Source organism: Salvelinus sp. IW2-2015, linkage group LG20 (assembly GCF_002910315.2).
Source record: "Salvelinus sp. IW2-2015 linkage group LG20, ASM291031v2, whole genome shotgun sequence".
In the NCBI taxonomy this organism is placed as follows: domain Eukaryota; kingdom Metazoa; phylum Chordata; class Actinopteri; order Salmoniformes; family Salmonidae; genus Salvelinus; species Salvelinus sp. IW2-2015.
The window spans coordinates 76,505,124-76,516,654 of record NC_036860.1 but is presented as its reverse complement, the minus strand read 5'-3'; the positions used below and the strand labels follow the sequence as shown (position 1 = coordinate 76,516,654).

The following is an 11,531-nucleotide window of genomic DNA, read 5'->3' as shown; positions in this document are numbered from 1 at the left end:
TGGGTGGTATACCTGGCACTGTGTGTTCAGACAGTGGTGTGGGTATACCTGGGCCTGTGTGTTTCAGACAGTGGTTGGTGGTATACCTGGGCACTGTGTGTTCAGACAGTGGTGGTGGTTATACCTGGCACTGTGTGTTCAGACAGGGGTGGTGGGTATACCTGGGCACTGTGTGTTCAGACACGGTGGTGGGTATACCTGGGCTCTGTGTGTTCAGACAGTGGTGGTGGGTATACCTGGGCACTCGAGGGTCGTGCCATGTGCTGACTCCTGTCTGGGTGTGGAGGAAGTACACCTGGCCCTGCTGCGTGGTCCTCTGCTCTGTAAGGGGGGAACAATAGCATGGCTACTCATACAGGTATAAGAGGTACAGAGCAATGATTACAGACAAGTACACACATGTGAGAGATGAGTGAAGAGAATGGGTGAGTGAGAGATGAGTGAGAGATAGGAGATGAGTGAGAGATGAGTAAGAGGGTAAGAGGTGAGTGAGAGATGAGTGAGAGATGAGTGAGGAGAGTGGGAGATGAGTGAGAGATGAGTTAAGAGGTGAGAGAGGGATGAGAGATGAGTTGAGGAAGAGTGAGAGATGTGTGACGGAGATATATTAAGTTAAAATAAAAGTGTTCATTGTTCATTCAGTATTGTTGCAATTGTCATTATTACAAAAATGTGTGTGTGTGTATGATATATATACATAAAAATGTTTAATTTTAAAAATAAATTGGCCGATTAATTGGTATCGGCTTATTTTGTCCTCCAATAATCGGTATCGGCATTGAAAAATCATAATCGGTCGACCTCTAGTATGGAGGCAGAGGTCGTGCCAGAGGTGTCTGCTGTGAATCCTCTCAGATCCCTGTGGTTTAACATTTACATGCCATTTAGTGGACTCTTTTATCCAAAGCGGCTGAAAGTCATGAGCGTATACATTTTACATACGGGTGGTTCTGGGAATCGATCCCACTATCCTGCCATTGCAAGCACCATGCTCTACCAACTGAGCTACAAAGGACTATGACACCAGCCCTCTCTCTTAGCTTGTCAGCATGTAACCAGCAGCACAATTACAGAAGGGTCTGGACAAGCCTTAGGAGAGCTAGCCACTGATTGTGGTGGGTATACCTGGGCACTGTGTGTTCAGACAGTGGTGGTGGGTATACCTGGGCACTGTGTGTTCAGACAGTGGTGGTGGTGGGTATACCTGGGCACTGTGTGTTCAGACAGTGGTGGTGGGTATACCTGGGCACTGTGTGTTCAGACAGTGGTGGTGGGTATACCTGNGGTGGTGGGTATACCTGGGCTCTGTGTGTTCAGACAGTGGTGGTGGGTATACCTGGGCACTCGAGGGTCGTGCCATGTGCTGACTCCTGTCTGGGTGTGGAGGAAGTACACCTGGCCCTGCTGCGTGGTCCTCTGCTCTGTAAGGGGGGAACAATAGCATGGCTACTCATACAGGTATAAGAGGTACAGAGCAATGATTACAGACAAGTACACACATGTGAGAGATGAGTGAGAGAATGGGGTGAGTGAGAGATGAGTGAGAGATAGGAGATGAGTGAGAGATGAGTAAGAGGGTAAGAGGTGAGTGAGAGATGAGTGAGAGATGAGTGAGAGAGTGGGAGATGAGTGAGAGATGAGTAAGAGGGTGAGAGAGGGATGAGTGAGAGATGAGTGAGAGAGTGAGAGATGTGTGAGAGATGTGAGTGGATGATAAGGAAAATAAAGCTGTTAGTTATACATTTGTTCCACTGTGAGGATTGTTATTGGTGCGTCAATGTGCGTGCGTATCTTGATCCGAGCGTGGGTGGAAGCGTAAGAGAGATCACACAGACGGAAATAAAAGCAGGGATTGAGTCAGTTTGGATCCCAGTTGCGGGGCTGACGGGGAGAARATGGTTGTCTGTGTGTTGGTGAGCTCATTCATCACAGCTTGACAGAGATATTTCCATGAGCTTGGAAGCTCTTCTCTGGCATTCCTTAGGACCCACCGCCCTGCCTCTCTAACATGCGTGTACATAACCCCCCCCCCCGCCGAGCGCAATGCATTCGACACAGAGTGACACTTCTTGGCCGACCTTGGCCCGCCACTGGGGCTGCTGACAGCGGTTCAGAGGAGCTTGCCCAAAAAGAGACAGCACCCTCCTAATTTTGAAGAGCTGGGCTGGGCTGCTGTTATTTACTCCTCTGGCCAGCACTCCTAAATCTTCAGCAAGACTACACAGTGTCTGAATATCAAGCAGCCGCCCATGGGCTGCATGTGAGGAAGGGGAGGAGGGGGAGGAGTGAGCGGCTGCCGCCAGCCTTTAACTGCTAGATCGATTCAATTCGTTTTTTAAAATGAGGCCTGTCAGGCTGCTTATGCTGCGCTGCAGAGTCATGGTGGCTGTGCTGTTGGGACTGAATAGGGACATAGATTAGCAGGATGATTCAGCTGAGCGTTGGGCTGAAGAGAGGAGGAGGGAGGCAGTTAACACCGAGGCATTGCAATGACGACACCGGTCTTAAAACAGAAGTAGACACGTCTGTCATAGACGATGTTCATAATACAGAATGCTCCAGTCTAGTCTGGCTGTGGGAACCGAAGTGGTAGTCCTATAGTGTGATTGTGTGTATGTTGGTGTATGTCCGGTGTGTCCATATTGTGTGTTAGAATCCTCTTTCCACTAACCGTATCCCTCAGGCAGGTCTGGGGGTGTGTGGAGATGTGTCCTGCTCATGTAGTTCCTGTGTCTCTGGGAGCGGACGCGTCTCTCCTGGGCCCGCTGGTCGCTGGACGGGACACACGGAATGGTGGGCGTGGCCCCGTTGGTGCTCAGGATGGGCGTGTTCTCATCCACRATGCAGCTGAGAGGCCGGCCCGGGCTGGAGTACTCCGACGCAGGCCTGGGAGAGACAGGGAACAGGAGGAGATCACAGTCAGACARGRAGGGTGGGTTATAATATATCCTTCATGGTAGGTTTGTTCAAATTAGGCCCATGTCTACTCATATTTCACATCTAGCTGTGCTTGTAATACGCTTAGATGCTAGGGCTAGGCATTGGCTTGCGCCTGCTTTCTTAAGCATCACGAGGTCAGTGAGGCAGAGACACAGGCACACACAGACACACAGAGCAGTATTGAGTGAGGGGCCTGAGGCCAGTCTAGAGCAGAGCAGAGTAACAGGAAGGGAGCTGATAAGGGAGCAAAGAGAGAGAGAGACTGTGGAGCAACAATACCGTCTGGAGCATAAGAGTCTTAGGGCCCCGTTCAATAGTCTGCAGTCTCCTGATACAAATTCAATGCTGTCTAGGTCTTGGGGACTCATGCCTCATGCCATGGGTTTGAGGTTGGGTAGTGTGTACTCACTCAGCCTGGACTCAGGGACAGACATAACATAGTAAATGTAAACCGGTCTCACTCCATTTAGTATATGTTACGAATTACAATTCGTATGATGTTACAAATTGCAATTTGTACAATATGTTAAGAATTTTCAATACGTATGATATGTTTGGAATTCCACTTTGTTGTGGCTAACATTAAGCTAGGTGGCTAATGTTAGCTAGGCTAGGAGTTAAGAATTAAGGTTAGGATTAGCTAATATGCTAAGTAGTTACTAATTAGCAAAAATGCTAAAGTTCGGGTTGCTAGACATTCGCTATATACGCCCACCCATCCTACCCGACCAACCTCCCTCCTTTAGTGTTTTGGCTTCAGTAACCTTGTGTCTTATGGCATCATACCAAACATATCATACTAATTTGAGTGTCACAGATTTACATTTACATCAAGACTTTGAGGCCAGGCTGACTCACCTGGTAGGCCTCTCCCACTGTGTGGTGCGTGTGATGTGGTTCAAGTACTGGATTCGGCCAGACGCAGTCCTCCGCTCCTCCCAGCTGGATGCAGCAGATACAAACACACACACGTACAAAGCAGTGAGTGGACATTGAGGGCAACCAAGTTCAGGTAGTACCTCCTGTTTCACTGTTTCAAAACATTTCCCCCCTACTAAACATGACCCAGATATTCCCCACAGAGCTTCTTGCTAGCTAATAGGACGCAGTCTCCCATCTGCTCACCCAATTCCTCTGGCGCACACCAACCCCAGACTAGACTACCTAACCCCAGCCAACATCATTGGCTCAGTGCTGAGGTCAGTCGTGCTAAGCTGGTGAAGTGTCTGAACAGCAGAGCCTCTGGCTACTTAGATTGGAGTCTGGGACACCACACCACATGCTGTCTGGAACACTTTTGGTTGTGGGGCAGTGTGGTTATCATAGGCTCAGACTGGCCCTGCTGTGAGGGTATGATGTGGTGATAGTGGGTCCACTGTCCAGTACGGACATATGTTAAATGGAGTTGTGGTGTGTTGGTGGGTATGGTACTCACCCGTCTGGCAGGTCATTGTCAAACAGACGGCTGCAGTCCACCACTGGGCCTCCTGTGCCTATTCTGTCTCTGGACTGCAGGCTCACTTTGGACACACAGACACATTCAGAAACACATAGGAGAATGACTGGGTGGTAGAATCTCACTTTATTCATGTCCTCTCATACCAGAGACTAAAACAGAACTATTTTAAAACTGTGAATTGCTGTAATGCAATACTGTAATGATGTTATTTAGGGCTAAATGAGGAATCCATTTTTAAGAGGATCACATGGTCAAATCCTCTTGTGCGTGACAAGATGATCGTGTCTGGAAGTAGAAGTACCAGCCGTCTGCACTCTGACAGTGGCCTGACCAGTCCCGAATCCCAGTTCTGGAAAGGACCCAAGAAGTGAGTGGAGGGCACGTATTAATGCTAGACTCTGTCTACTGTAGCTAGCTAACCCTGGCCTCTCTGCCACCACCCAGGCTGTTCAGTGCTCATGTTGGTGGGTCAGAGGTGCTGTGACTGTCTGTCACCAGGCCCTGTGGTGCAGATGGCAATGCGGGCCGTCTGAAGTCAGAGGGAGGCGCTCGAAACGCTCAGGGCCAGCGCTCAACGCTTTACACACCAACAAATCACTGGGAAAATAAGTCCCTCTGCAGGCWYAGGTTACTGGAGGGAGACTACATGGTGTTGGGAGGGTTTCTTGTTCTCTTTCCTAGTCCTCTTTCTATGCGTGGTGGTGTAGTGAGGTCTTATCAGCATTATAAAAACAACTGTGGTTAGCCTGAGGTTCTAATAATGGAGTGGTAACACTTCAGGTACATAACAGTGTTACGTGAATGTACGTGAGTGTGTGGTGAAAGTCTGTGTGGCCTGCTGGTCACTGCTGTACTCACCCACTATCTGACCCCTCACTGTGTCACTGTCATTGAGGCCCAGCTTGTTCATGTCCAATCTCTGATCTGTGGAGGAGAGAGGGGAAGGAGTATAGGGAAGAAGAGAGGAGAGAGAGGAAAGGGGGATCGATCACTGTCTGAGAGACATGTAAACTAGCATGTGTTGGGAGGGTTTTTGTCCCCGCAGACAAGTCCCTTTGCTCTGTATCGTTTACATCACCCACAGTGAATTCCTCTCTCTCCCCCCTCCCTTGGAGGCTGGGTATGGGATATGCACTGGAACAGATGGTCTRTGGAGTGGCCATGGRCCGTAAAAAAATCACTGAGCATCGGTACCGAGCAGCCTGCAGTTCACTACAGAGGTCAAACATTTGACAAATCTCTGCACAAAGCCGGCACTATTCCACCCAGACTGAACATGGACATGAACCCCTGCCAATGTCTGGAAACTCTTTGTCTACGTTCTCAGCCCAGGCTGAAAAACAAAGCAAAAAAAAGGACCAAAGAAATATCAGGAATACCACGTTGCCTGCAGATATGAGAAATGCCACTATCTGTTCACTGTTGTCTGAGTGTCATGCAGATCAGCTCAGGATGTACGTCTAGACTAAACAGGGACCAAAACATGGTCGGTCAAACCATTACAAGACTGGGGCAATGAGCGTGCACACACAAACCCAAAGCCCCCTAAAACGCCTGTGKACAGGACACAGTGGAMCAGCTGCAAAAAGCACAAGCRAAARAATGACAAACATACACTTGAATAAGACCACAACCGAGGGACATAACAAATCTATGCTTACATTTAAATAGCTGTACAATTATGCATGTCTGAGTAAAATGACCGGTTGTCTAGATTTGCMGACCGAGATAAACGGAGGTTAGTCACTGTGGCGCATGCATGCTGCCAGTCTATGGGACAGACGAGGGTGGAGGGCGTGAGGAGGGGGGAATGAGAGGAAATGCAGAGGCAAACTACTCACAGCTGAAGCAMAGGGTTCGGGTTTTCAAGGAAAACAAGTGTCAGGGGCTTCTAGRAAAAGCAGTGGGATTTTGTCCTTTTTCCGTCTACAAGACCRTAGCAGGCCTATCAGCATAGTATACATACAGTGGGAGGGGGAGGCCCTTTGGTAAAGCCATCACTGGGTCCCTGTCTGGCTGCCACTGCTGCGTTGGCTTGGAGCGCCAAGCCTCAATCTCATTTAGCCATTCGCTTCTGACATGACACGTTTACAGTGATTGTGGGCTGATGCTGATTGTCTTTTCCTGTTCTGGCACTGCAGAATGTGACCCCTCTCACAACCTGGTCTGTGCCCTGTCAGGAATAGGGAAACAGTGTGCGCACTTGTGAGGGTACAGCTCAATGTGTCACTGTGACAGGAGAAGGGGATTATTAGCCTGTGACTCCGCTAGCCTGTGACTCCGCTAGCCTGTGACTCCGCTAGCCTGTGACTCCGCTAGCCTGTGACTCCGCTAGCCTGTGACTCCGTTTGTGGGACAGACAATGGGTCACTACACAGACATTACCTCACAGCATTAAATACACACACACACATGCACACTAATTCAATCAGGTAGTCCTTACAGCCGGTGTCTTTGAGGCGGTTGATGGCGTTGGATAGAAGGCGTACACAGCCCAGGAAGCCAGCCCCCTGCTTCTTATGGATCTTCTTGTGGTTCCACACGCTGATGGTGATGGAGTCAGACTTGCCAATATATCTGAGGAGAGAAGAGAGAGACCAGTCACTTCCAATGTACTGTAGATGTTACTAAAGCCCGTGTGAATGCACTGTTCCAAYAGGCCAGTCTTTGCCTGGATGTCCCCGCTGGGGAGGCACACATCCGCTCGTGGCTGCCTGTCACCGCGGGCTGCGTCCCCACAAGAACACAGTCAGGAGGTGTCTGAGAGGGATTTTCCGCCCGACGTCTGTGAATGTGCGACTCCCGACCCCGAGAGTCTGGGTACGAGACGGACGAACGAAGACAGATCCTGTGAGTCATAAATCATCCAAAGGCAGCCCTTCGACCCAAAATCACCCAGAGAGGGAGAGAGAGAAATGAAAGAGACAGGGAGGAGGAGAGGCTGAAAGAGAGATAGAAAGAGGGATAGTGTAAGTGAGGAAAAGAAGGAGAGAGTGAACAGTTGAACCATGACATTACTCCCTGACTGCCTCTGTTATCACTCTGTGTGTGTCAGTCGAGGCCTGGGTATTAAACTCACACTACGTGAACCTGACGTGGCACATCTGTTCGGCCCAGTACCCTTCCTCAGTGTAAAATTAATCATCCATACAGTTAGCAGACTGCATCCCACTATAATTATCATGCTGCTTACCGAAACTAAAGGGATGTGAAACAATGGGGCTGTGAGTAAGATGTCTGGACATTTTGAGTGGAAGCCAAATGCCTGTCTGGGGTGCTATCTGAGAGCATTAGAATGCAGGACTGATTTGTAGGGGGGAATTATTACATCCAACACAGATCTGGATATGATTATTTGATCAAATAATAAGGGCAGTAGACTAGACATTGGATTAAGTTTTTCAAAACAAGATACAGTATGTTTACATACACTATACACATGCCAAACATACCAAACTCTCAGATAATATGATTACTTGTAAGATAAGATAAGAGTTTCTCCTCTTAGGCCCTCTCTATGTTATGTCTCTGGTTGGTTTAGTTACAGTATATGGCATATTGCATGGCAGTTGGTGCTAGGCAGGCCAGGCTGTCACACTTCCTCAGTAGGCAGAACAGGACCAGCTGGGACCTGGGGACACTACCGCCACCTGGTCCCCCTGTCCCCATAGCAGCAGAGATGGGACAGAGAGGAACAAGGGCCTTGGCCAGGCTATGGGAACACAACATTGTGCATGTGTCTTTTCATCCCAATAYTTGTRTCTATGAAGTTATAGGAGATGAATTAACATCTCATCATTATATATCAGTGACGTGCACAATACGGAAGTGGTCCGACGAAGCAGATGCTAAGCTACAGGACTGTTTTGCWAGCACAGGCTGGAATATGTTATGCGATTCATCCAATCAAATTGAGGAGGTTACCACATCAGTCACCGGCATCATTAATAAGTGCAACATCCGCACTGAGCTAAAGGCTAGAGCTGCCGGTTTCAGGGAGCAGGACAGTATTCCGGACGCTTATAAGAAATCCTGCTACAACCTCCAACGTGCCATCAAACAGGAAATTTGCTAATACAAGACTAAGATTGAATCCTACTACAACGGCTCTGACGCTCGTTGGATGCGGCAGGGCTTGCAAACTATTACGGGGTACAAAGGGAAACCCAGCCACGAGCTGCCCAGTGACGTGAGCCTTTCCAGATGAGATAAAAGCCTTCTATGCTCGCTTCGAGGCAAGCAACACTGAACCATGCATACAGTTCATTGACTATAGCTCAGCGTTCAACACCATAGTGCCCTCCAAGTTTATTACTAAGCTAAGGACCCTGGTACTGAACACCTCCCTTTGCAACTAGATCTTGGACTTCCCGACGGGCCACCCCCAGGTGGTGGAGGTAGGCAACAACACATCCGCCACGCTGACCTTCAACACGGGGTGCGTGCTTAGTCCCCTCCTGTACTCCCTGTTCGCCCGCTACTGCATGGCCGCGCACAACTCCAACACCATCATTAAGTTTGCTGACGACACGACGGTGGTTGGCCTGATCAGAGATGACGATGAGACAGCCTATAGGGAGGAAGTCCAAGATCTGGCAGTATGGTGCCAGAAAACAGGTAACGGAGGGCTGAACATATCCACGGCGCTGTAGTGGAGTGGTGAAATTATCATGGTCCACACACACCAACACAGTCGTGAAGGCACGACAACACCTCTTCCCACTCAGGAGGCTGAAAAGATTTGGCATGGGCCCTCAGATCCTCAAAAGGTTATACAGTTGCACCACCGCTTGGCATCCGACTGCAAGGCGCCATCCAGGACCTGGACGCCAGGGAACTCGGCCCCAGTGATGTACTGGGCYGTTCGCACTACCCCCTGTAGCACATTGCGGTTGGATGCCAAGCAGTTGCCAGTCATGGGAAGGCCTTCCAAATTGTACGACTGTCAAAGACTCCAGTCGCCCAAGTCATAGACTCTCTGCTACTGCACGGCAAGCGGTACCGATGAACAAAGTCTGGAACCAACATGACCCTGAACAGCTTCTACTCCCAAGACAAATAGTTAACCAGCAGCTACCTGGACTACCTGCATTGAGCCTTTTTGCACTAACTCTTTTGACTCATCACTTACGCTGCTGTTACTGTTTATTATCTATCCTGTTGCCTAGTCACTCAAATACTTCGTACCCCTGCACAACGACTTGGTACTGGTAACCCAATGTACATAGCCAAGTTATCGTTATGCATTGTGTATTTATTATTATTACGTGTTTTACCTGTCTATTATTTCTCTATTTTCTTTCTCTCTGCGTTGTTGGGAAGGGCCCGTAAGTAAGCATTTCACTGTTTGTCTACACCTGTTGTTTTCGAAAAATGTGACAAATAAAATGTTATTTGACATATTCATTAACATATTATACTTCTTAGTATAAATGTAGTTTGAAGCGTGCTGAACAAGAAACTGATAGGTTTGTCCCCTGGWTTGTCCCTAATAGGGCTACAGAGCCGTATTACAGTCCAGTCTGTCTGCTCCACATACTTTAACTGGGCTGGATAGGAGTCGAGGAGAGGCAGTTTGCCAGCGAGACACAGTCTGCTATCCTTGGCATACAGGCCACTTCCGCAACAATGCTGGCTGGGGTCAGCGGTCACGGGCCAGTCTGTTGGTGTGACCACTGACAGCACCACTGAGGAGGCCCTGACGTGTCAATGTTGCCATGAGCACATACACTTCCTCACGCTGTGCACATACAACCAATGGAAAAAAGCTTCAGKGCCAATTAAGCAAAGGCTTTTCTGGCTCTGCTGAGCGTGAGCACCTGGTGTTTCAGACACCATTTGAATATGTGTGAGTGTGCTCAGCTACCCTCAGTCAATTAGACTCCACACACTGAGGAGAGTCCATGTGCCTTAGCATGGAGGAGTAATCCTTAACCCTGACACACAGAGGGAGGGCACCTAAAGGTTTAACATAGTCATTAACAGGAAGAAACACAGGCAGGTTCCAGGTGATAAAAAAAACCTGGAGAGGTGTGTGTGCGTGCATTTGGCTCCGTCTTGGGAGCACACAGGTCGATGTCCTCCCATCCATCACCGTGTCCAGCACTCTCTCTCCTCCACAGTGGGACTGACTGACTGACTGACTGACTGACGGCTGTGTTTCCCTCCTGTCAAACGGGACATGAACAACTAATTAAACAGCCATGTTGGGAGAGGGTCTGGTATCCTGAGCAACCAAACAAATGGAGACATGTGCTTCCTCTTTCTGTTAGCTACGCGTGGCGGCTGGATAAACACTGKGCAAATACTGGAAACTTTCACCCCCCCCCCCTTTTTCCAGGTTGTTTTCACAAGACAAGCAGTCCTTGGGAAAAGCGACATGGGTGCAACAAGACATGCACATATTTCTGCCCAAAAGGTAAAAGGCTTCTGAGATTAGTTTCCCTCCCCACGGTTCTATTTAAATGTTTTTCTTTTTCACGTTAACTACCTCAGTGGAATTGTCATTGCTGGCCTACAGATAAGTGAGAGGACAGACATAAACACAGCTTACTGTAAGGCATTCAGATCCTGCAGAATCAATGTGTGACACATCCCTGATGTCCACTTGGCACATTGGAGTTGGGTGAGGGAATGCGTAGATCACAGGAGGTTGGTGGCGCCTTAATTGGGGAGGACGGGCTCATGGTAATGGCTGGAGCGGAATGGTATCAAATACATCAAATGCATGGTTTCCATGTGTTTGATGCCATTCCAGTCACGCTGTTCCAGCCATTATTATGCGCAGTCCTCCCCTCAGCAGCCTCCACTGGTGTAGATATAGCATAGAGGGCACTGGTGATAGTTATAGAGAGGGGCCGCAGTTCAGCAGAATGCTGGTTCATTACTAAATCAGCAGGTTAWGGTAAGGTTTCTGTTAGATACACRGTTTCACATCTAGTCACAGCTGCTTCTATATGGATGGTATGTCAAGTKCAAGCGCTGSGCTATCCATTATGTKRGTTGAGTGATGAGGGGACTCACAGGTCGTAGTGCTGGTTCCACTTGGGGTCGAGGGTGTTCTTCACGGTGTCTGTGGAGTGACATTGTCCTGAGCCGTCCACCACCACTTTGGCAAAGGGATCAGGGAGGC

The 11,531-nt window shown here is 48.9% G+C and overlaps 1 protein-coding gene and 1 long non-coding RNA gene across 2 annotated transcripts in view; both read right to left on the bottom strand.

Annotated features, from left to right (window-relative positions):
* LOC139029514 (uncharacterized) overlaps window positions 1–1,279 on the bottom strand; it is a 2,736-nt gene extending 1,457 nt beyond the window's left edge. Inside the window, exons 1-2 of the long non-coding RNA XR_011481839.1 lie at window positions 1,126–1,279; window positions 87–236 (exon numbers count right to left, since the gene is read on the bottom strand). This is a non-coding gene — a long non-coding RNA (uncharacterized lncRNA). The remainder of the gene's footprint in view (window positions 1–86; window positions 237–1,125) is intronic.
* Window positions 1–11,526, bottom strand: part of LOC111980654 (E3 ubiquitin-protein ligase SMURF2-like) — a gene marked incomplete at its 5' end in the record, with an annotated part of 27,587 nt that extends 16,061 nt beyond the window's left edge. The window contains 7 exon segments of the mRNA XM_070449790.1: window positions 1,337–1,421; window positions 2,672–2,886; window positions 3,799–3,882; window positions 4,376–4,460; window positions 5,258–5,323; window positions 6,843–6,976; window positions 11,423–11,526. Coding sequence (XP_070305891.1) covers window positions 1,337–1,421; window positions 2,672–2,886; window positions 3,799–3,882; window positions 4,376–4,460; window positions 5,258–5,323; window positions 6,843–6,976; window positions 11,423–11,526 — 773 coding nt within the window.
* Between the last annotated feature and the right edge of the window lie 5 nt (window positions 11,527–11,531).